Genomic DNA, 24,917 nt, shown 5'->3' with positions numbered 1-24,917 from the left:
TTTCACGGAACAGCCCAGTGTGCTCCTGGGTGTTAACCCAGAGAAGGTGTGAGTTGCAGCTTCCTGTGCCTGACTGAGCAGTTCCTGCTCAGGTCCCTACCCAAGCTAAGGGTGTGGCCTCGGACACAGACAGATAACGTCCTGAGCGAGCACCAAGGGCCAGCGCTGGCACCGATGAGCAAGCCTGGTGAGCTTATATAACAAAGGGCTTGTCACCACTTCCTGTGATCCTCATCGCCAGCATTCCAACACAATGAGACACTCTCAGCCTGGCTTTGAAGTTCAACAACTCATTCAGATGGGCCCAGCAAAAACACTCAGCTGGGAGGTGGAGAGCCTGCACTTCCTCACCTTACCTTCTCCTGCCTCCCATGCTGCGCTTTTGTGATATCACTTAAAAAAAAATTTATATTGGCAAATGAATAATTCACATTTGTTTTTAAAAACAGCAAAATGTTCCAACCTTCCGGTGATAACCACTCTTTGCATTTTGGTCTATTTCCTTCCAGCCTTTTTTCTACGTATGTAGCTGGGGATGAGGTAGGTAGGATTGAATATGCATATTCATAGTTTTTGATATCCTGCTTTTTAAAAGGATTTACACGTGAGCCTTTTCCCTCTTGATGGTTCTGCAATGGAGTCACTAACTCCGCTTTTTCTGGCTACGTTCCTTCCCACTATATATAGGCCATGCGTTAGCCAGTCCCCACGGCTGGATATTTAGGTATTTTCCAGCTTTTTGTTTTTCCAAATGCTTTAGGTGACTTGTAACTAACTAAATCATTGGGACTCTCTTCACTCTCTCCTTAGGATAAACTCCCAGGAGGGAACCACTAGGTCCCAGAGTAGCAACTTCTAAGCTTCTCCTTGTTGTTCCTCGTTTCTGGTCACTCTTTCTGACCTGAAATTGAGTCTACACCATTTTTAGGGCAACTTGGATTTATTAAGTCCTTCGACAGCTGCCTTCACGGCCAGCTTCAGGATAGGTATGGACAGCCTTAAAGATGGGAAAGCAGGCTCACAGAGATCCGGTGACTTGCCAAGGTCACGGACCCTCACCCTGAACCCAGACTAACCCTGAGCAGAGCTCCTACACAGCTCCACACTGCCTCCCTCACAGGCCCCCAGGCCAGGACTGAGCAGGTACCATGGGGGACACTTTAAAACCAAGTGCCTGACGATCTGCAACACACACAGCTTGCTCCAGTCTCCAAGCCGCACCCTGGGATTTGGGGCCTGCCTGCCAATGCCAAAGTCTGGACCATCCAACCACGGAACCCATGCAGGGAAATATCCCAGTCCTTCAGCAAAAGGGCTCACGTGGTCTTTTACTCAGCAACGGGGAAGGTTCCCTTTACCACTAAACAACTAAGGAGCAGAAATGTCATGCTCAGTTAAGTCTAAGGAATAGATTTAACAATGACAATCTAACCCATTTATCTCAGATTTTTAGACTGTGACTGCAACCTTGCCTTGATTTCACATTGAAGCAAGCCTTTGAAATTCAAATATAAGGATCTTCTAAGGAAGCCAGGCCTCCTCCCACAAGTAAAGCCCTGATTTCCCTGTTTTGGATTTGTTAAAGAAAAGTCCGGGAAGTCACAAAAACAGATGAGCGAACTGTATGTTTTGTTTCCCTATCCTTCATAAATCTAAAGTCCCTTCCCTGTAACTATTAAGGTGGCCGTCAGAAATGTCCAAGTATAAAATGGCTCTTTAAATGAATGAATGTATACAACTGAAATTTACTTTCAGTGTATGAAATATTTGAGTACATATGGAACTATAAGCTGCTGAACTTTAAGGAATCCAATACTCTTCAGTGTTTGCTAGTTTGTAGAAAAACAGGTGAAACCATCTAAAATAAAGGGGTGAGATATTTTCTGGGATAACCGCTCCCCAAACAGCTAGGCAGGTACAAAAAAAAAAGGCATTTCTAACTGAAAAAGAGAAAGTGAGAGAGAGAGAAACAGTACAAAAGAATGTGTCTTCACCCCCATTCACTGACTACAACTTCCTACTACCAAACTGCGTAATCAGCATCCCTCTGTGAGCTGTCACAACCTGTTTCCACTGGAGGCTTCATGTCTAATAATCTTTAAGGATTCCTCAAAAACAGTTTGCCTGGATGAAGAAACCAGGCAACACTAAGGCCCCCTTCTACCCTAGTCTGCAGGTGATCAAGCACCTGGATCAAGGGCACACACGAAATTCAAGGTGGTGGAACAACGGAAAGGCAGGCAAGATCCCAGGGCACGCCTGGGTTTGGTGCCTGCACTTTGACAGCCTTCAGACCCCAGGCCTGGGGGTGTAATCCAGGCTGTGACAGTGTTCTCAGCTGTCCTGTGGGTGACTAGGAAGTGATGACACTGACTCCCACCACCTCGTCACTTCACAGTCACACCACAGATGGCTTTCAGACAGATCCAGAGCTCTGCAGAAGCCCAGGGAGCAGGAGCTGACTGACAGCAACACTATAGTCACAAAGCATTTCTTCTGGACTTGTACAGCGAGTTCTGCCGGCCAGAGTGGCCCTTTGATTGAGCAGTGAATGCCGAAGGAATTGGCCAGGGATCCTCAGGTGGCTCTTCGATTGAGCCCAGCAAACATCTTCACCAAGGCTAATGTTTCTTTCCTTCTGGGGACCTGAAGGATGCGGAGCACTTACTGTCTCTCAAATAGCTCCTCCCCCGGGAGGCCGTCCTCCAATGGTCAGCGTCTGCACTGGCTCAGAGCCCTGGTTCTCCCTCTCCCCTTTTGCACTCCTTCTGAAGACTGCAACTGTGACACCAGTAGCTTTACCGGATTCCCTCTAACTGCCACCATTTGTCCACACATCCCAGAGTGCCTCTAACTCCTGAAATGTTGCCAGGAGACAGGAGAGCAGAGCCTCCATCTCAAGGTCAGGTGACTGGCTGTTAACCCCCAAAACACACATGGCCCACTGCCCCATCTCCTTAGTCCCCCACGTCTTCCCTCACCATGGGCTGTTCGGCAGCCGTGCCGTTCCTGCTGCGTGTTTGCGCAGACGCAAGCAGTCTGATGCACACAAGGCCTCCTCGGCCCAACTCTCCAGCCAGCAGGACCTTGAGGTGCTGATGCACTGCCACCCCCAGCCCAGACTCCGTGACCCTGGCGCGTGTTCCGTCTGGCTCTGACAGAATGCAGACAAATGCTCTGGTGGACTGAGTAACTTACAAACTCCCACTGAAGGCATCTCAGCTATTGACAACCGTCCAGAAAAATCCATTCTCTTGACAAGCCCTCGGTCAATTTCCCTCAACTGACCAGTGTCAGCTGAGAGCTGCCTGAGCGGTCAGTTGCAGTATTTCACAGCTTAAGGATGCAGACTGCGGTCAGGCCCTTGCTGCCTCTGCCCAAAGCAGCTGATGTCCCCCTAACTGGAGTCCCCGCCTCCAGGCTCAGCTGAGGCCTCCCCACCCCATCCTCTTAAGTGGCAGACATTACACATTCTCCTAGAGCACTAATCTGACCCTGTCATTCCCTTGCACCTTTCATTATCCACATAATAAAGACCAGACTCTGTTGCGCAGGCCTGAGGCCTTCCCATACCTGGCTTCATCTCCATTCTAGCATCTCCTTCAGCCACTAGGGACCATTCACAGGGACCTGCCCCAGCATGTCCTCTTCATATCCAATCTGTAAATATCCGAATCCTCCCTATCCATAAAGGCCCAGCCCCCCACACCATCTTCTCCATGAAGTCTGGCCTCCATGCCCCTTTGACAGCATGATCCTGAGAACGTATGTGGAGAGAACCTGGTCCGAACTGCATACCTTTCAACAGCAGAGAGCTATGGTTTCTAAATGACTCTGGTCCCACGCTTCTGGGACCACCAGGTGACACAGACCCGACCATGTCACTGTCCTCTGCATCTGTGTGGCACAGTAAGGGCAGACACAGGAGCCAGACTGCCTGGGCCAGGCCCCCAGCTCCAGCTCTGCCCATTACTTGCTGTGTCACCTATGACAAGGTACAAACCTGCTTGCTTCAGCTTCTCCATCTGTAAAATGGGACTCTGAATAGAACCTGCCTCCCAAAGAGAGCTGTGGGGATCAGTGGGCTAATACACAGAAATCTCTTAGAACACGGTGGTCATCCCACGTAGAGCTTTTACTTCTGCTCTCCAGCTGTGCAGAATTGTGCATCAACCGCAAACTGACCCATCAAGATAAGGAGAGGGTCACTTTTTTGAGGATGACATCATTGGCCCAGAAAGGGTAACCCCACTGGCTTTACTGTGGCTATCGAAAGCCCAGATCTTCAAGCTGGACTGAGACCTAGGACAGATTGAGGCCATAATATAAAACCATTCATGAAGCTCTTCCCACAAGCCAGATACAGTGCTCAGCCATTTAAACAAATGATTTTATTTAATCCTCACAATGACCCAATGTACTTCCCCTGAACATCTCGTCCCCCACATGTTTTGCTATCTATAAACTGGGACTTTCATAGCACCACCTCCAAGACCCACTGCGAGTATCAAACGTACAAAGTGTTGCATATGGTACAAGGCACACAGAGCAAGTTGTCAGGAGACACCATGTAGTATTTATTACACCCACGTAACAGATGGGGCATTCCAGGCCCGGAGAAGTTAATCACCTGTCCCAGGTCACTAAGCTTCCAAGCACCAGGGCTAGGATTTGATAGTATTCGAGCTCCAGACTTCCAACCCTAAAGCCAGTGCTTGTGTCATGCCACCACAGTGGAACACCACTGGATCCTGCTGTGTTTGCATCACCAGCTCTGGGCACCTGTGGCACATGGCCTTGCTTGCCCCCACAAGAGGCAAAATTCCAAGACAGAGAATGCCCAGTCCCTGACACCACGCTACCTCCACCCTCAGCCAGGCAACCTCTGCTTGCTCCACTTGCTACCTACTCAGGGCCGAGGTCCTGAAGGGCAAGATCCTACCTGTTCCTCTGGAATCTACTCCTGACTGCTCAGGTACTCCTTTGCTGAGACTCCCCAAATCCACCATGGAATCTGACCTTGCTCCCTGTCTAGTCACCCGCCTGCACGGCTAACTCCTCAGTGCCAACCTTGGCCCACCCACTCGGAACCTGCTGCCACCCGTCACTTCCTGCCCACAGGAAGCTCCTGGACTTGGTTTCCACTGAGGCCCCCACACTTGCGATAGTAAAGGGTCCCTGCCCTTAGCAGTTGCTGTCCTGGCTAGGAATCCAGCTCTGCAGGGCAATGTTCCGGCCTGCAGCTTCTCTCTGCCTTTGAAGATACAATCACACAACTGAGGGTCGTCATGTGAGAGAAGTAAGGTTAGACTGGTTCTACTTGGCCTCAAAGAGTCAAACCAAGACAGTAGTAGAATCTACAAAGAAAAAGAGTTCAGCCAACAGCTCCTGTGAACACTAGGTACTCAACAAATTGGAGTGAACATCAGAAAAATACCTTCAACCCCAGCTGTGCAAAGGTGGCTGCCCTGAGAGGTGACAAATCTCTTTATAAGTTTTCCAGCATGGAGGGAAGAGGGCTGGATGGTGTGAACCCCAGCTCTCTGCAACCCCAAAGGTCCAGGACAGTGGCTTTCAACCTTGGCTGCAGACCACAATCATCTGGGGAGCTTTGAAAAATACTGACGCCCTGGCTCACCCCCAGAAACCATGGCTTAATAAATCTGGGATGGGAGCCCAGGGAACTGAAATTTTAAAAAAATGCTCTCTGGGTGATTCAAATGTGCTGCCGGCACCAGTCTTAGGTTCGGTGACATGATGTAACACAGTGCAGCGAGTTAGCTCAATACCCTCAGCCTCTCAGAGCCACAGAGATGTTCACCGGTGTTCAAAAATCTGCATTTTTTCCCTGTATTTATTCCCTGTGAACACTCCTGGACTTAACCTGTTCCCTTACTGCCAATTTGTTAATGTCATAAACCCCACCGCAAACACTGCAGGATGGATTATCCTGACACTGGCCAGAGCCAGAGCAACAGGCAAGAGCAGTCCGGAAAGGCTCTCCACTGACTTAAGATGGAAGACACCTCGGTTGAGGGGGGACAGAAAAGGCTGGGGGGGGCCAGGGAAGAACTTGGTGAATTATTACCACTTGAATTGTATTTTTGTGGGTGTTAAAAAAATGTAGGAGACCAAAATCACATGGTCCCCACATGCCAGACCTTCAAGTCTTACCCATCCTTCAAGCTTGAACTCTCCTACCGGCCACACCCATCCCAGCTTCCTCCTATACTTGGAGAGTCATTTACCTGCCTGTCTAGGCTGGCACTGCATTCCCTCTGCCTCTCTTTAGAGCTCCTCTCCAATACCCCCTCCTGGGTTCCGAGTTGGAGCAACCAGGCTGACTCATCTGACTGTCCTGCCGGACTCAGCCCAGTGCTGGAACATGGTCAGTATCTGAATGCTACACACTCTTCCACAAAAGTCACTGTGTGAAAGCTGAAATGCTCACTCAGTACAAGGCACACGGGCAGGGAAGACTACAGTAAGTGATCACCCCAAATACATGCAGACAGCCCAGCCCCATGGTCCCGGAGGGGAAGCCAATACACCAGAGGTAAGGCAGAGCTTTCCTAGCTATGTCCCACCCACCACATCAGGTCTGGCATTCAAAGATGGAGCGCTAATACCTAGTTACTTCCCTTAGATGTCAAGAGTGGAACGTATAATAAGCACGTGGATATCTGCAGAAGAAAGGTGTCATTTTAGATAAAGACAAGCCTTCATCACCATTATCATAATCACCGATGAGATCTAAACACAGTCAAGGCGAGACAGAATCAAAATATTTAAGTCTAAAAGGTACCTGAAGAAATAGACACACCATGAGCAATCAAAGAGGAGAGGATGTCCAGAAACATACCAGCCATTCAGAAAAATAAAATTACAGCCCTACCTCATACCATGAGATCAAACTCCAAACAGATTAAAATGGCAATGTAAAAAGAAAGAAGCCATCAAAGTATTAGAAGAAAACATAAGGAATTACTGGAGTAGGGAAGGCTTTTCCAAGCAGCATACTCTAGAGGGCATGAGCAACATCAAGACTGACTTAACAGAAAATAATTCATGGTAAGCAACAACGGGTCACCACACATAGAACCAAAAGACAAGTCACAAACTTTAAAAAATATCCTGCAACCCAAATGGCAGGCAAGGGGCTGCCATCCTCAATCCACAAAGAGCTCTTACAAATGAATAAAAAGATAAACCCAGCAGAACAGGATGGTCAGAAGATATAAATGAGCAGTCTATAGCCATACCACCCTGTACATGCCCCAAACTAAGCAGGCTCGGGCCTGGTTAGCACTTGGATAGGAGAAGATAATTAAGCAATTGTAGAAAAGCGACACAAATAGTCAATGCCCACATGCACCAGGAATCCAACACATTGCAAATTCAATAAAATTGCATTAGAATTCCCAGAGTTATGAGAGAAGAATAAAACAGGTGTAAACTTGTAAAGTCTAGAACACAATTTGAAAGCACACATCAAACTTTTTAACTGTCTTACCCAACAATTCTCCTTCTCAGAATAAACCCCAAGGAAATAATCATAGACCTGTGCAAAGAATTAAGTAAAAAGGTGTTCACACAGCATGTTAAATGAGTGAAAACTGGGGAGAGCCTAAACATGCAAACAGAACATAATGTGGTCATTAAATTGCAGTTATTGAATGTTCAAGATAATGTAGACACCTTTCTGTGTCTTTAAGTAAAAAGAAAAAAATGTACACAATTTCACTTATTTTTGTGGAGGGAATAATGGCTACATATGCATTGAAAAATGGTTAAATGGGAAAACAGTAAAATGTTAATGGTTTCTTTGCATTACAGAATTAAGGTTGGTTCTACTTTAGTTTTGCTTATCTGTATTTTCTATACCAAATTTGTCTTAATTTTGTTATAAGGAGGGGAAAGTTACCTCAGAGATAAACATGTAAACATCCCTCAAGCTAGCCCCTTCCTGAGGAACTGGCTCAGAGCACAGCCACCTCCCAAGGGCCCCATATGGGGGCAGGTAGGGGTTGCACCATTCCGGGAAATCACATGCACAGCTTTGGAATGCACCGGAGGGATTACAGGGCTGTCTGGCTTTTTGGGAGTGCACGTCCAACAAGAAACTTTCATTTCAAGAACTTTCTGGTCATTTTTATTTTTAGAATTTAGCCCTGGCCTGCAGAGTTCCATTCCTCCTAGTTCTGTTTTCCTCCTTCCCCATAGTAGGTACCTGTGGACCCCACACAAGGGAGAACTTCGCAGCAACCAGAAGCAGTCAGCAATGAAAACAGCAGCGACTCTAGCCCTGCCCCTGGAGACTGAACCACGGCTGTCTCCAGCCTCCCGTGGTGCCCAGCTCAGCCATGTGGCACAGCAGGTGGCATCTTTTGAATTTGGAGTACTGGGGCGATTCCAGGCCCCTCCCCCTGCAGCCTTCCTCTCTCCTCTGCAGTCAGGCCAGGGCAGGCCCCAGGCTCTGGCCACTTGAGTGTACACAGCAGGGCTCCCCTTCTCATCTCAGTCACTGTGGATGGGATCCCCTCTGTCCTAGACATCCTTCCTCCAGACCCACCTCCTATGTGGCCTCCTCTTCCTGGTGGTTTTCCCCATTTCCTCCCCCAGACCCAGACAGAGGCTATCAGTGTCTTCTCTGGGACCTCGGGAACCTCACGGCCCTGCAGGGTGGAGGGCATCCTACTTTGTGTCCCTAGGACTCAGTTGCTTCATTAATCCTGTCGACTGAATTGTGACTGCCCCTCAGAGCCTTCCCCAGCCCAGCTCATGGGCACCCTTCCTCCTGGTTGCTGGGGCCAAAATCTTGCTGTCACACTGGCTCTTCTTCTCTCACACCTCATCTGTCAGGAAGTCCTGTGGCCCTGCCTTCAGGGCACGCCCAAACCTGACCTCTTCTCATCATCTGCTGCTAGCACTGGTCCCCACTGGTCCCCTCCACTCTATTTTCCACTAGACACAATCTCTCAGCGATCCTCGTAAAGCCTGAGTCAGATCGTGTGGCTTCCCATGTCAGTCGGAGTTCACGTGGAAGGCCTTTCCAATGCCTACAGAGCCTGATATACTCCACCCCCCACTGCTCAGCCCTCATGCGCCCCTGCCTCCCCCTCACCTGCTCTGCTCAGTCACACGGACCCCCACGTTTTCTGTGAACCACCCAGGCATGCTCCCACCTCGGGCTGCTGCAGTGTGGCTCTTCCCTCTGCCTGGAATGCCCTTCTCTTGGAGAGCCATCACGTCCTTCACAAAACACCACCCCACTCCAAACTCAGGCCCGCCTGGCCTCTCTATCCTACTTTATGTTTTCCCACAGTCCCTACCCCTGACACACTACATTTGCTCGACTCCTCATGAGAGAGTGTGCTCAGGAGAGAACGGTTTCTTATCTGTTTTGTCCACTGCTCTATTCCCAGCGCCTAAATGGAACAATCCCCAGCACGTAGCAGGCTCTCAACAATAGACATTGAATAAATAAATGAATGAATGAGGAAAAAGGACTTGGCTCAGGCTCTCATGGCCCAGCTGAGAACTCTGGGTCCAGCCTGTGCGTCAAGGCCCAGTGGATCTGTATCCCCCAAACCCACCCACCTGTCAAGTCACTTCCCTTCTCCTCAGTCTTGGGAAGCCCCTTTCTGACCGTTACTATTAAGTGCTGCTTGGAAAACACTGGGCCTGAGTCATCCCCCAGGGCCCTGACTAATTCTCTCTCCATCCCTTGGACCCACCTCCAAGATCCTTCCTTTACAGTGTAATGGGAAATCCAGGGAGAGCTCCTCTTGGAGAAAATGGAAAAGGAACTGAATGATTTAGAGGGAAATTCAGTTCTTCCTGCCTCAGCAGTTGAGAAAAGCCCAAACTCTCAGGAAGTCAGTGCCTCTGAAAGTGAAACATTAATAGAAATATTACTGGAAAATACCAAACAGGAAGAGGAGGAAAATTCCATTGTGGAAGCAAGGTCCTCTGTCCATGCTCCTTAATGGTCTCAGCAAAGCGTTTCAGAATCAAAACACGGAAAGAAACGGAAATCAATCAGGCTGTCACCCTTCCTGCAGACTCCAGCTTTGGCCAAGCCCTCCACGCCACCCCGGCACAAAGGGCACTGCACTCAACACAAGGTCGACAGCCTGGCCGCTCCCTGCCAGTACCTGCCGTGACGCAGGGCAGACCCCACTCCTCCGGGAGCCCAGTTTCTCCATCTGCAAAATGGGAATACTGGGAATGGGAAGCCGTAGAATACTTACATAAATGTTGGACTCCATCACTCCTACAAAGCCAAAAGAGAGGATTTTTTATAAAGAGTAAGTCTAGCCACAAATAAGGCAGAGAAAATTCAGGCATGAGATTGTGCAGCTTGAGGTGGTTATGGCACAGTGGATATAACACAGATGCTGGATCTGGCTTCACATCTCATCTCCGCTACTTACTGGCTGTGTGACCTTAGACGAGTTACTTAACCTCTCTGTGCCTTAGTTTTCTCGTATGTAAAAATGAGACTAGTAGCACCTACCTTAAAGGACTATGGTGAGGAGTAAAAGAGTTACATGTAAAGTATACAGAACAGCACCTGGCTCAGACTGTGTGCAATAAAAGCATTAGGTAGTATTATCTTTGTGGAAAGCTGCCTTAATTCAAGTACTATTATTGTGCTTTCTTTACACAAATGTCTCCTCCTCACCCTGCTTCTCCTTTGGCTCCACGGAATCAAGGCCCTGCCAAGAATGGCCTCTGTGCCAGGCTGGCTTTCAGCTCACGCACACCATTTTGTTTATAGGTAAATTCTGCCATAGGGATCTGTGTTCCAACCTTGCTCCTGTGTCCTCAACCAGAGGATAAGTTCCTCATGGGCAGGCCCTACCCAGCAGGCTCATCCCTGCAGCCACACAGCTCCTGACAGCGGGCTGCATATAGCAATTTCTCAGTCAACACGGGCCAAACAAACGTCTCAAAGTCAGAGACCACTGCTGCCTCTGTCCTGCGGAAAACGCACCACCACCACCATCACCCGACCTCAGAAAGCCAGCATCCCAGCTCTCTGCTGCAAAGCCACAAGTCCTGGTTTATCTTCTAGGGCCAAGTCTGACTGACCCCCTCTCCATAGGCCACTGACTCTTTGCTGCTGTAGCACAAACTAAGCCACTCAGGGGAGAGCTTGGCCACAGGCAAGTTCGACTTTGATGAATGACCGGAAGAAGACACACCTGTTTCACATTTGCCTTTTAAAGCCAATTTTATGCGATCAGAAATGTTTTAAGGGAAGGGAGAAGACAGGGTCAAGTCATAGGAGTTAAGTCCTGGGGTGATCAGTCATGTTCTGAGATTGTCAGATTAGAGGGGACAGTCACCCGATCTCCTTTAAGGAAACTTAAGTTCCTTGTTGATGAAGTCCAAGGTACCACCAGTTTTTTCCTCAAAACAGAGCAGAGATCGCCTCGCCAGTCCTTGGAAGGAAGGAACGCTTGGTGTTAGAATGAAAAGACTTGACAGTTACAAGACTCACATTTTGTGCAGCTGTCCCGTGGGATGCGCCAACTCTGTGTGCAGAATTTCTCTATAAAATAACTCTAGTGCTGCATTAACATCTCATTTATGGAACTCTGAGGCAGACAGGGGAGAGAGAGACAGAAAAGCCAGCTCTGGAGTTGCTTCTAGGAATACCAAAGCCCAGGCTGAAAGGTGGAAGTTATGGCAGAGGGATGCAAGAGGAGCATTAAGCAAAGGGGAGGAGACATGTAACACACATTTCTGCAACTACCAGAGCCTTCCTACCGTATCTCCATTTAAACCATGGAAAACCGTGGAGCAAATCAGTAAAAAGCACACAGATTTTGAACTCAAGACTACACAGGTATGATCCCTGCTCCATCACTTGGTAGCTATGTGACATCTGGTAAGTCACTAACCTCTCTAAACCTCAGTTTCTTTATCTGTAAAATAGGGGTCATACCACCTGAGGTAGATGGATGGTGTTGAAGGCTTGCCTGTATCCCTGCCCTTTGCCATGAGACTCTGCGGCTCCTTCTCTCTCCCTGAATCCTGACCAGCTTTGTGCCGTGATTTGATCCACCGAATGTAGCAGAAGCAACAGTGCGCCAGTTTCCCACCTCAAGAAACCTCATGGGCTTCTGTTCTTTCTTGGAACCCTGCCATCATCATATGAACAAGTGCTAGAAGATGAGAGATCACAAGGAATAGAGCTGAATTGCTGCCGCCCAAGGTCACCCTAAACCAGCCCACCAAACACTTAAGAAAGCCCAGCCAAGACCAGTGGGGCTGCACACCCACCCACACTGACTGCAGAAGCACGAATGTGCCCAGCTGGGACCAGACAAACTACGCAGATGTGCAGGCTCAAGGCCACAATAAAGGCTTATCATTTAAAGCAGGGGTTGCAAACTACAGCCCACAGGCCAGCTCCTGCTTTTGTAAATAAAGTTTTATTAGAACACAGCTAACCCCATTAATTTATATATTGTACATGGCTGCTTTCAAGCTACCATGGCAGAGCTGAAGAGTTGTGATGGAGATCGCACAGCCCATAAGCCTAAGAATACTTACTATCTGGCCCTTAAAGAAAAGTCTGCTGTCCCCTGGTTTAAAACCACTGAGTTTGGAGTGATTTGTTCTGTAGCAATAGCTGATACAGTACCTAAACCCTTTCCAGTGTGATTGTGAGGATTAAATGACCAATTAAGTGGTTAGTATGCAGCCTGGAGAATATATTTGCCTTCTGGGGCATCAATGGGAGAAACTGGATTTGATGTGCAGCAGTTCTCTCATACTACTTTCAAGGGATGGGACTTCAAAGGGAAAAGTGTCCCAAGCCAAACCACGGCTCCCAAGTTTGGCCCTTACCTTTTCCATCCATGACATTTTAAAAACTAGAAAATGTGGCTACTAATCAAATGGGAATGACTGACACTCTGGCTTCAATCAAGCCCTACATCAATGATTTTAAGTGAAAAGTACCAACAGACAACTCATCACTCCTCAGCAAGGCCCGGGAAACACTTTCTTCCCTTTGAGGGCTGCAACCTCCCTCTGCAATCTCCTGTCACACCTGCCACACCTGCCCTGCTGAGGCGCCAACCATTCTCTCTGGGCACAAGCAGCTCTACCCTCTCTGCATGTAGAGCCCTCCCCCCCCTGCCGGGAAACCACCCACTCACCCTTGCAGGCTCAGCTCAAACGTCACCTGCTCCTGAAAGCCTTCTTTGACTTCTCAGCCCTCTGCACACACTTTGGTTTTGGCATTCTTCAGGTTGTGATACAGTCTCTTCGGTTTTATCTGTCTCCCCAGCTAGACCTGGAGAAGCTGGTATTCAACTGCAAACTGCGAAGCTTCCTTCCTGGAAAGTTGGCCACTACTGATTTCTCTCTGAATTTCCCCTGCCTAGCAAGCAGCTCAGAAACCGCTGGATGTTTAAAAAAAAAAAAAGTTAGACATGATATTATTTATTCCGTAACTATGGAAAACATGTTATTTAACTCAACTCTGTGGATGCTGACAAAATATAAAGCGTTGGTACACATTAGCATGTATTTAAAACCCAGGAAAACTGATGTCATGATGCATCTTGACTTTCTCAGTTGTGGAAACATTTACTTAATTATGATAAAAGAAACAAGACTTCAGCAGAAAACATAATTGGATGAGACCTGTTTGGCTGCACAAAAGGAAACCTACCAAAGTAACTGGCCTCTTTTGTCATTATTTTTTTATAAAGTGCCACTGAAGGAATAATATTTCTACCTGCTGCAGTTTCATTTTCTTTTTCCAGGAGCTCAGGCCCTCAGTCTCTCACCCGAACTATACTGCACTGTCCCCTAACTCCAACCTGACTGCCCCCAGATTCTGGCAACTATTTATAGCCTGGGATGCTCCCCCACCATGGCTCAGAGTACACCCCCCTTCCCTGGCTCAACAATATTCAAGGACTCCCCTGTGTCCAAGCTCAGCCCCAACCTCTCTCATGAAGTATGTGTCAAGCTCCTCCAGGGGCTCAGGCCAGAGGTTACTGACAAGTCTTCTGCATCCTTCATTCCCTCCCCTCCTTCCTCACACTTATACTAAGATATCTCTGAGCACATAGTGCTGGTAACAGCTGGCTAAGTTATGTTAGGAGAGAAACTGGCAGAGTAAGCCTAGTCTCACTTCCAAATGATTCTAAAAGGGAAAATGCACAAGACTGGATGCTGGCATTGGGGGCTACGGGGATGTGGCCAGGTGTGTGTGCCCCAGGACTCACCTGGGAGAACACGTGGACGCCTAAGTGTATGATAGAGGGAGGCAGGAGATGGGCCTCCGAAGATGAACCATGGTGGGGGTGGCACTGGAAGAAGGGGCTGTTGACTAGCAGCTCTTGCTCCACACCACGGTAACTCGTGACTCAGGCCTGATGTTAAAAACAAACACGGGAGCATCCAACAGACAGACCTAAGAGTCTCATCCTATTCCCTAACAACTGATAAAGACTAAATGGGGTGCCAGAGTGAAGGGTAGAAGGCAGGCTGGACCTACAGTATGCCTGGCCTTCCAAAAGCTGTCTGGCTGGAAATAATGTGAAAACCAGACTGCCTCCCCACTGCCTAATGGCCTGGGGGTGGAGTACAGGGCTGTTGGCCCAGAATCAAGAGGTAGCCACACACAAGGGGCAAAGATGAGGGTATCCAGAGTCTCTGCATCCCAAAGCTGCCCTGACCAGAAGACCCAGAGGGAGGGTGAAGAAGCAGCCATTGTTGCATTAGAGGTTCTCAACATGTGGTCCCAGGATCAGCAGCCAAAGATCACCCGGGAAATCATATGAATGTAAATACTCCCAGCTTGTTGAATCAGACACTGCAGGATGGGTCCCAGCAATCTGTTTTAACCAGCCCTCCAGGTGCACTAAAGTTTGAGGAGCACTGCCGTAGAACGTCCTGCCAACCCTCCCTGGCTGCCTCCCTTCCTCCTCTGATAGAAAGAACATCTGGACAACTTCTCAAAAGATCACAGGGCTCCAAGTCACAACCTAGTAGGTGAAAAGCAGCCCAGAGAGATCTTTTCTAAAAAACCATATCTGATCACCACACTCTTAGCAGCTAACCCCCTTCACTGGCCCCCATTGGGCTTAGCTTATAAGATCCTCCCTGACCAGGGCTCTACCCAACTCTCTAACCTCTCAATTCCAGCCACCATGGCCACCACCCCTCCCCCACAAAAGAGCCTTCCCTCCCTGCCTCCGAGGTGTCTTTGAGCCCTCCTCCTGTAAACAAGGCCTCACCACGGCGCTCATTCTGCCACTGTGGCCTGTCATAGCATTAGCTGCAGAGGGGCCCTGCACCAGCACCCAGCAAGGTAGGGCACATAGAAGGCACCTAAGAAACATCTGGTGACAGAATGAAGTCAAGTCTTAGCTTGACATTTTGCCCATAAAACAAATCATTCTTCAGGGTTTAAAACAGTCTTAATTGTAATTGGGGGGGAAATGTTTATTATAAAGTTTTGAACCAGCAGCAGTGGGAGAGAAAGGAGATCTGCCTGCCTGGGGCATGGTTGCAGGTAACAAGGGATGCAGAGTCCAGCGCAGTTGGCTGTGAACCTTTCTCAGGCCTTCTGAGAACTCCAGGTCTCCCAGTCCCCCCACCAAGCCAAGCTCGGGCAGACATGAGACTGCAGGGAGCCTCTTCAGTGTTTCCCTCCCTGATCAACCGCAAGCCCAAGATGAGCCCAAGATGATCCGGTGGCTCCCAGGGAAACCTGCCCCCTCCCCCAAGGCAGCTCCTGGGTGGCCACCTGGCTCCCAGCTCTCTGTCATCTAGGTGTGGCACCCTGGGTGCTTAGGAAGCCCAGAGTCCAAGCTTCTGAGGTGTGTCCCCAAACTGGCTCCAGGGAGAGGTGGGCTCCTCCACAGACTGCCCGTGCTGCTCTCGGCAGACCAAGCAGGGGAGGGGATATGCCGGGGAGCTCAGGGAGAGAAGGCTAGGCAGAAAAATTAAAGGAGGGACATTCCCTCCCTCCTCCCTCCTGGAAAACAAAATAGATCCCTTTCCAAGCACCAGCTGGCAGGTAGGAGCCTGTCTCCCTCCTGTCTGGACATCCACTCCTAAAAGGAATTCAGATTCTTTATCAGTCTCCCCCAGTCTAGGCCTGGGTAAAAGTTTACCTTTGGGAGAAGGTGGGGAGAACAGCCGCGACGCAGGGCACCGAGAAGGCACTAGCTCTCCCACCGGGCCTCAGATTTAATCAGAACACTGCCTTCCACCAGAAGTAGACAGAACAAGTATTATTTATGGGAGAAGGGAGGGCATCACGAGTGTGAAGGGAGAAAAGGGGGCCGAGTCTGGCTGTAATTAACTCGCCTGCTTCAAAAGCTGGGGGGATCAAGATGACCTGGTACGTTAGGAAGGAGGTTGTCACAACGTCCCCCCATGTCCCTGAGACGGTATGGGGCGGGGGTGGAGGTCAGGAAGGAAGAAGGTGAGGGTAGGAGAGGTGGGTCTCCTTCCAGCCTGGCCTGATAGGCGGACCCCTCCGGCGCGCGGCGGGAGGAACTGTCCGGCTCGGCGTGGAGCGCGCTGGGAGGCAGCGCATTGCAACCGGAAAAGCACGCGTGGGGGCTCCCGGAGCAGCTCCAGTACAAAAGGCAGCCCGGATTTGGAAACCCGGCGCGGGGGGTGGAGCGGGGCAGGGCCCGGCAGGGCGGCCGGGAGGGATTTACATACACACGTTTAGAAACAGCCGGTCCGGATCTGCCACCAAGAATGCTGTGTAATCTCGGACGAGTCCCTCCCCAGCTTTGGACCTCAGTTCCCCACCTAGAGTGTGTGTGGAGGGTGGAAGGTGGGGCAAGGGAGAACAAGCGTAAAAACTCTTTTAAGTCCTTGACAGCTCTGACTCCGACTTTATACTGCTTGGGAGCCGGAAGGGCTGGCTGGGTCTGTGTTCCTTGGGCAAGGCTGGGCGGGGCGCTCTCGCCTGGGCTGTGGGCTCAGAGAGGGGACATTCTGGGGGCAGCAGCGAAAGAGATGGTAGTCAGGAGGCCGACCGCCCTGGAAAGCGCGTGGGAGGGAGCAGAATCGGGAAGAAGCGCGCGAGGCCTGGCCCCAGGCCCTAGGCCGAAGTAGATGTAGGGACCCAAAACCAGAGCGCTGCCTCGGTTTCCCCGTGCTCACAGTGGCTCTTCAAACTCGGGGTAAAGCCAAGGAGCAGCTTACCTTGTCCTTCTTGCTAGCACCGCTCTCCTCTGCGGCCGAGGTTGCGCACTTGTTGAGCAGTTTCTTGCCTCCGCAGGCCGTCGGGCTCCAGGTGCGGCCGCCAGAGCAGGCGCCCCCCTGGGGGTCCCCAGCACCGCCGCCCACGGCGCTCTCCACTTTGATAAGGCGATGCTTGGGGGAGATGTAGCGCACCTCGGCCGGCGTGGCGGGCCGCCGCTCGCTGCTGCTGCGGTAGAGGTGCGGGGAGCCAGAGGACGAGGACGAGGACGCAGCGGCGCCCGTGCCCGAGGCACAGCAGCAGCCGGCGGCGCCCGACGCGGACGAGGCCGAGAAGGCGCGCTGGCCCCCGCCCGGCTCCCCGCCGCCGCCGCAGTAGTCCAGGCGGCACATGGCGCGCAGTTTGCGCAGCGACGAGCCGGGGCCGTTGTAGGGGTCCTCGAAGTCGCGCTCCTTCTGCGCGCGGTAGGCGCGGATGAGGTCGCTCGTGCTGCCGCTGTCGTCGGGCAGCGAGCCCGAAGAGCCCGAGAAGCAGGAGGCGGCGGCTGGACCGCAGGACGCCGAGGCGGCAGAGGCGGCCTGCGGCACGGCCTGTGGGGGCTGCGAGGGCCGCTCGCCTCGGCGCCGCTGCTCGCGGTAGTCGGGCCGCGGCGGCTGCGGGGGGCTCTTGGTCTTGCTGTTGCCCAAACTGAAGTACTTGTTCAGCCACTTGGCCATTGCGAGAGGCCGCCTAGGGCCGCGGCGCGGGATCCCGGTCCGCCGCCGCGGCCATTCGGGGGGCAGAGCTGCCACCCAGGTCCCTCGGCGCCCCGGCCCCGGCGGGGGGCGTCCGGGGCGCCCGCTCCTAACGCCAAGTTCAAGTTCTCGCCGCCGCCTCCTGCCGGCCGCTCTCCGGATCCTGCAGCTGCAGCACCGCCCTCCGCCTCCGCTGCGCGCCGCCCGGGCTTCGGATCTCGGGCCCCTCGTGGGCGCGTCTCATGGGGTCCTGGCCCACGGCCCCGCGCAGAGCCGGAGGTCCGAGCGCCCCTCGCCGCGGACGCCCTAGCCGTGCGCCCCTCCGTGGAGCACTCGCCTGCCCCGTCGGAACCGCAGCCTCCGCCTCGGCCGGGATCGCGGCTGCTGCGCGAACTTGTCGGCGTCCTCTGCTCCTCTCCTTTCCTGAGAGCGCTGGGGCGAGTCAGGCCCCGCAGCTGGCGAGAATGCGGACGAGAGAGCGAGCCAGCCAGCGAGCGACGGACTGAGGCAGCCGGCGCCCGCGCGCCCGTGCCCGTCCCGGCGGCGCCTGCCGCTGCCGCCGCTGCCGCCGCCTCCCGAGCCGCCGCGTGTGTGACACTCAGGCCGCCAGAGCCCGCCCCGCGCCGCGGCCCCGCCCTCCTCGGGCCTGCGCGCGCCCCGCCCCCGCAGCCCCAGCTCCGCCCACCCCGCGCGCCAGCCCGCCGGGCCCCGGCCCAAGCCCCGCCCTCTTCGCGCCCGGGTCCTAGGCGGGCGTCCCTCTCCCCTTCTGCACGCGCCACCTCCCGCGGCCGCCTCGGCGCCAGCCGCAGGGTCGTGCCCCAGGGCGCCGAGGTCCCGCGGCGGGGCCAGCTCCGCCTCGCCTCACTGCAACCCGCTGCCGCCTCGGGCGAGACGTCGCCTGGCTGAGTCCGCAACGCAGAGGCCAAACCCGTCCGCAGTCCCCCGGGACCCGCGCGTTGTGCATCCAAAGGATCGTCGCCGTCGGGGTTGGGCGAGAGTGGATTAACTCGGAACCTTTCTAGGCTACGTCGTGGCCTGTGCGGAGGAAATGCAGTGCCTAGGGCCCCTAAGGACAGAGTGACTGTCCCCCTTCTCCTTAAAGGGACAGAGACTCCGGTTCAGTCCCCCTGCTCCGGGTCTTCGGAGGAGTATGCTAATTGAGTATTAGTAATCTAGATGGCGGATGAGGCCGGGATGGGCGATGGGGCTTGGGCCAGGCACCAATCCGAGAGCGAGCCTAGGGGAGATCAGAATGTTTGCTTACCTGTTCACCTCTGAGGAAGTCGAGGCTTTAACCTTGTTCACTGCCAACGTGACAGAGCCAGTTGGGGGAGGGTTTAATGCCTAAGGCTGTAGGAGGTGGCAAGGCTCCACTAATCCAGGACCTCATTTTATGGATGGAGAAACTGAGGCCCAGAGGTAGGTCATACAGGTGGGCTTGGATGCCGGTTCCCAAGTCTGGTGGTGCCATGGTGATGTCATTTCCACTGGTCTCTGCACCTTCAAATCATCCTTTGATTATTAGCCAAAAATGAGGAAACTGAGGCCGAAGGAGGGGCACAGTTTGCTCAGTGTTGCTTTTCCTGGGGTCTGCACCCAGGGGAGGTGGCGTACTCCGGAAATGCTGCCTGAAAATGAAGTAGCTGCCCCTAGGGCCTGTTGCTGCTTTGAATTCCCTGGGGCAAGCCCCAGAAAATGGCTTAACCGGAAGGTGTGGCTACCCGAGAGCTGAGAAATTCTCTAAGAATGTTGATTTACTAAAACAATAGCCCAAATCAACCCCCATTTGCTGTCTGTATATTGTGGATAGGTTTGGGGGGAATCTATTTTTCCTGTATCCTGTAGGAATAGTGAGACCTGTTAGGGCTGGCAGCAAGGCCAGGTGCTCTTTTGGTCAGGTCATGGTCCAGGCCATGCTGGAGGTAGAGGTCAAACTCTCAGTCTGAGCCTCTGGGAAAGGGAGAGTCTGAGGGCTGGTGCTGCTTCCTCTGTAACCCACCCAGACCACAGAAGCAGGACTCCAACTTGGGTCTTACTCTGAAGCCTGAGCTCTGTCTGCTCAGCCGTACACAGTGATGCAAGTTGTTGACTGCAAATTGTTCCTTCAGGATCAAGCTATTTGCCCTTTCCCTCTTCAGTCAAACAGGACTGTCATCTTTGGTGGCCAGTTGAATTTTCCAAGCCCGCTGTGTGACCGTCCCCCCCCCCCCCCGTAGTCACAGATATACTGTCACCAACAACACATCCCCTTCATTACCTGAGATCTATTTATTTAGCATCTCATGGGAAATAATCCAAGGGGTGTGTGTGTGTGCGTGTGTGTTTGATGAGTATGGGCGATGGGGAGGGGACCCAGAGCTTGACCTGGCTAAGATGTTTATTTTGGGTATCCCTAGACTTTCTCAAATTACCCTTTAAATTGCTCCTCTGCTGCATAAACACTTAATTATCTTGCATATAGGGAGGCCCCAATGGAAAACCTGAAAAGCAAGGACATACTTGTCCTAAGCCCCACCTTTCATCCAACCACAAATCCTTTACAGCTCCCTTCCTTCCCATTTCTTCTTCTAGGCTCAGGAAGAAGGTCAGATCCTGGCAATAGGCCAGGCCACCTGGGACGAGAAAGTCCCTTCCAAAATCTGGAAGCTTACTCCCTGCGTGTGGCTTGCACATGGAAGAGTTATCTCTGCCTTTTTCAAAGGTTTAAGAAGAGAAGTTATATTTCACAACTTATTTTTTCCATTTCACTTCAGCAGGCCATGGAGTCAGACCTGCTTTCCCATGTGATGTCTCTGCTGGGGTATAATTTGCAAGCCAGAATTATTGTAATGCTATAGTATTACGCCAAGAACTTCCAGAGCACTTGTGTATCTGCTCAATCCTTAAACACTCTGTATATAATTAACCCTCCTCAACATCCCTGCAATCTGGTGTCATGCCCAGTTTATACATGGGGGAGCTGGCCTAAGGTGGTATTTACCTCAAGCAAGCAAAAATCCACATGAGTGTTTTCCTTAGGGAACTTGTAGAGACATACCCTCCAAGATTCGTAGTCAGAAAAAATTGTCCTTAAAGGAAATAGAAAAAGCTTCCTAAGGAAGATGTTGGGGAAGCAGTTGTATCAAATGGTTTGGGAAGACAGAGACTTGTAGGACTAGGATCAGAGCACTATAGGGGGGTAAGAGCGAAAGAGACGCTCTTTTCAGAGATCCAGCCAGCCCATTTTACAGAGGAAACATTGGGACCAGCGAAGGGAAGAGATTGACTCAAGAGGCATAGCTGGAATTGGCACCCAGTCTCTTGACATCACAAACCCAACACTACAGGATGCTGTAAACATGCCCATCATTCTTGGCATTTCTGCTTCTCGTGTCCTGCTCCCTCCCCACTCCAGTTGTATTATTGGAAGGGTTGAGTATGGCCCTATTTCTATTTCTATTGTATCTCAGCTTTTCACTTTAGAACAAGAGCTCTCCAAGGGCAGGAACATGGCATCTCCTTCCTCTGAACCTCCTTCTGTTATCTGGAGAAAGGCTATGCCATTTGTACAGGCCCAGAAAAATGGGGCCACCAACCCAACAGACTCATCTACTTCTTTTAGGTAACATCATTCAGTTCAGTCCATTGAATGTTAATGTCAGTCCCCTCTCTGTGTGCCAGGCCCCAGGGGATGCAAAGATAATTCAGACAGCAATATCGTTTCTCACCCATAATTGTACAAGGCAAGGCAAGAGAAGTGCAGGACAGAACAAGGGACAAAGAACCATGGGGCCATGGGAATGGGAGTTTAATTATGAGGGGGTAGGTGGTGGAAAGTTCTCAGTAAAGGTGATTTGTGGGCTGGGCCGTGAAGAATGAGTAGCGGTGGGATATAGGAAAAGTAGGCAAGGGAATTCCATGCAGAGGGAACAACATAAGGAAAGGCATAGAAGCAGGAACATGTGGGAAACCATTTAAGCCATAGTAAGTGGTCTGGTTTGAGTGCAGTAGGAGTAGCCGAGAGTCTGTGAGTGCAAGAAATGGTGGAGAAAGGTAGAAAAATAGGCTGTGCCCCATCAGGAAGAGTTTTGAATACCAAACCAAGGAAAATGGAACTTTATCTTATAGGCAATAGGGAGCCATTGAAAGTCTTTGAGCAAGGAAATTATCTATTTTTTTCTGCATTTTATACAGATCATTTGGGAAGCAGTAGGGAAGATATATTTCATGGAAAGAAACAGAAAGGAGGCAGAGCAGTTAAAAGAATGTTAAAGGACCAGAAAATGGGCCTAGAATAGTACCTGGTGCACAGAAGGCACTCAATACCTGTTTGTTGAATGAATAAATAATATTGAAGTAGTGGAAGAGTGATGAGCCATTTTAGAGGATGAACTCTGTATGACTCCCAGGTCTGTGGCTTTGGGCCACTCGGTGAATGGTGACCAGCCACTTCCCAGTGAAAGGTAATACTGGGGGAAAGAGAGAGGGTTACTTTGGGGGAGAAGACAGTTGACCTGGCATTGGCCACTTTCATAAACAGTTGTGAAGTTCAGGGCAGCAGACGGGGCTAGAGGCATAGATTTGAGAGCCATTAGATCTCAGTGAGGATCTGAAGCAAAACCCTCAGTTATCCTTGACCCTCTCCTCCTTTCATGCCGACTTTGTCCTGCCCATCAGCAAGGTATGTGCAGAATCTGATCACTTCTCACCCTCTCCACTGCTACCACCTGGAACAAGACTCCTTCATCTCTTGCTTGGATTGTTGCAGACTCTCTTACCCATTTTCCCTGCTTCCATCTCAACATAGCAGCCAGTGATCCTATTAAAATGAGCCTGATTATGTTCCTCCTGTGCTCAAATTCCCCATGGAATCCTCATGTCCCTAACAGTCAAGGCCAAAATCCTCACAGTGGCCCATGGGCCTTATATGACCCAGTTCCCTTAAGTTTCTGCCCTTACGTTAGACTGTCCTCTCTCTCCTGCTGCAGCCGGCCTGCCTCTTTGCTGTTCCTGAACCCTCCAGGCACACTCTTGCCTTGGGGCCTCTGCACTGCTGTCTCCTGCCTGGAATGTTTTTCCCCAGCAAAGCCATGGCTCCCCCTGCACTTCCTTCAGCTCTTTATTTAAATGTCACATGCTCGGTGAGGCCTCCCCGGGGCACAGTATTTAGAATTGCAGTCCCTACCCAACAGTTGCCATCCCTCTTCCTTGTTTTATTTTTCTGAATATTACTCATCCCCATTTCATCCACTGTGTATTTTACTTATTTTTCATGTTTATTCTTCTCTTGTCCCAAAATGGGAAAGGATCTTTGCACTTTTGTTCACTGCATATCTCCAGGGTCCGGAACAGTGCCTGACACACAGTAGGCACTATGTGCCTAGTATTTGTGGGATGAGTGAGTGGGTGGCAGTGGTTGAGACCGTGGAGGGGGCAAGAGCAGAGGGCTGCAGCTGTCTGCCCAGGCTTGATGCCAGTGGCTATTAGCCTTGCCTGAAGGCGATAGCGTGTCAGCCTTGCTGTATGTTTTTAATATATATTTAAAGTGTATGACATGATGTTTGGATGTACACATACAAAGTAAAAGGATTTCTACAGTCAAGTGAAGCAAATTAACATATTATATCATACAGTTACCTTTTTTTGGTGGTAAGAGCACCTAAAATCTACTTTCTTAGCAAATTTCTAGTATGCAATACAATGTTATTGACTGTAGTCCTCATGCTATACATTAGATCTCTATAGACTTATTCATCCTAAATAACTGTCCCCTTTGAGCTACATCTCCCCATTTCCCACCCCTATTCCTTCATCCTCCCCCATTCCACCACCCCGGTAACCACCATTCTATTCTCTGTTTCTATGTGTTTGACTTTTTTTTTAGATTCCACGTATAAGTGAGATCATACAGTATTTTCTTTCTATGTCTGACTTATTTCACTTAGTATAACATCCTCCAGGTTAATCCATGTTGTCGAAAATGGCAGGATCTCCTTTTTATATTTCTTTTCTTTTATTGCAAAATATTAAGGGGGTACAAATGTTTTTGGTTACATAGATTGCTTTTGTAATACTTGAGTCATGGCTATAGGTGTGCCCATCACCCAAATCGTGTAGGATCTCGTTTTTGAAAGATGAATAATGTCCCATTGTTTTACCACGAGGGATACCACAACTTTTCTATCCGTTCATCCATCTACAGACTCTTAGTTTGTTTCCACATCTTGGCTATTGTGAATAATGCTGCAATGAACATGGAAGTTCAAGTATCTCTCTGAGGTACTGATTTCATTTCCTTTGGTTATATACCCAGAAGAGGGATTACTAGGTCATATGATAGTTCTATTTTTAATTTTTTTTGAGGAACTTCCATACTGTTTTCCATAATGGCTGAACTAATTTCCATTCCCATCAACAATGTACAAAGGTTCCCTTTCCTCCACACCCTCAGCAACACTTGTTATCTCTTGTCTCTTTGATAATAGCCCTTCTAACAGGTGTAAGGCGATATCTCATTGTGGCTTAATTTGCATTTCTCTGTTGATAAGTGATGTTGAGCACTTTTTCCCATACGTGTTGGCCATTTTTATGTCTTTCTTGGAGAAATGTCTATATAGGTCCTTGGCCCATTTTTTAAAAATCAGGTTATTTAAATTTTTAAAAAAAATTTTGCTATTGAATTCTGTGAGTTCTTTATGTATTTTGAATATTAACCCCTTTTCAGATACATGGTTAGAAAATATTTTCTCCCAATCTGTAGGCTGCTCTTTCATTTTATTGATTGTTTCCTTTGCTATGTAGAAGCTTCTTAGTGTGATGTAGTTCCATTCGTTTATTTTTGCTTTTGTTGCCTGAACCTGTGGTGTGATAGCCAAAAACTCATTGCCAATGCCAATATCAAGGAGCTTTTCTTCCATGTTTTCTTCTAGGAGTTTTCCAGTTTCAGGTCTTACGTTTAGGTCTTTAATCCATTTTGAGTTGATTTTTGTGTGTGTGTAAGA

The 24,917-nt window shown here is 50.3% G+C and overlaps 1 protein-coding gene across 1 annotated transcript in view; it reads right to left on the bottom strand.

Annotated features, from left to right (window-relative positions):
* The window catches only part of SHB (SH2 domain containing adaptor protein B), a 133,143-nt gene extending 114,654 nt beyond the window's left edge, over positions 1 to 18,489 (bottom strand). Inside the window, exon 1 of the mRNA XM_045562446.1 lies at positions 17,206 to 18,489. Within this exon, the coding sequence (XP_045418402.1) occupies positions 17,206 to 17,919 (714 nt within the window). The 5' untranslated portion in view covers positions 17,920 to 18,489. The remainder of the gene's footprint in view (positions 1 to 17,205) is intronic.
* Positions 18,490 to 24,917: the final 6,428 nt, after the last annotated feature.

This window comes from Lemur catta, chromosome 10 (assembly GCF_020740605.2).
Source record: "Lemur catta isolate mLemCat1 chromosome 10, mLemCat1.pri, whole genome shotgun sequence".
Classification (NCBI taxonomy): Eukaryota; Metazoa; Chordata; class Mammalia; order Primates; family Lemuridae; genus Lemur; species Lemur catta.
This window is presented reverse-complemented; position numbering and strand designations above follow the sequence as displayed.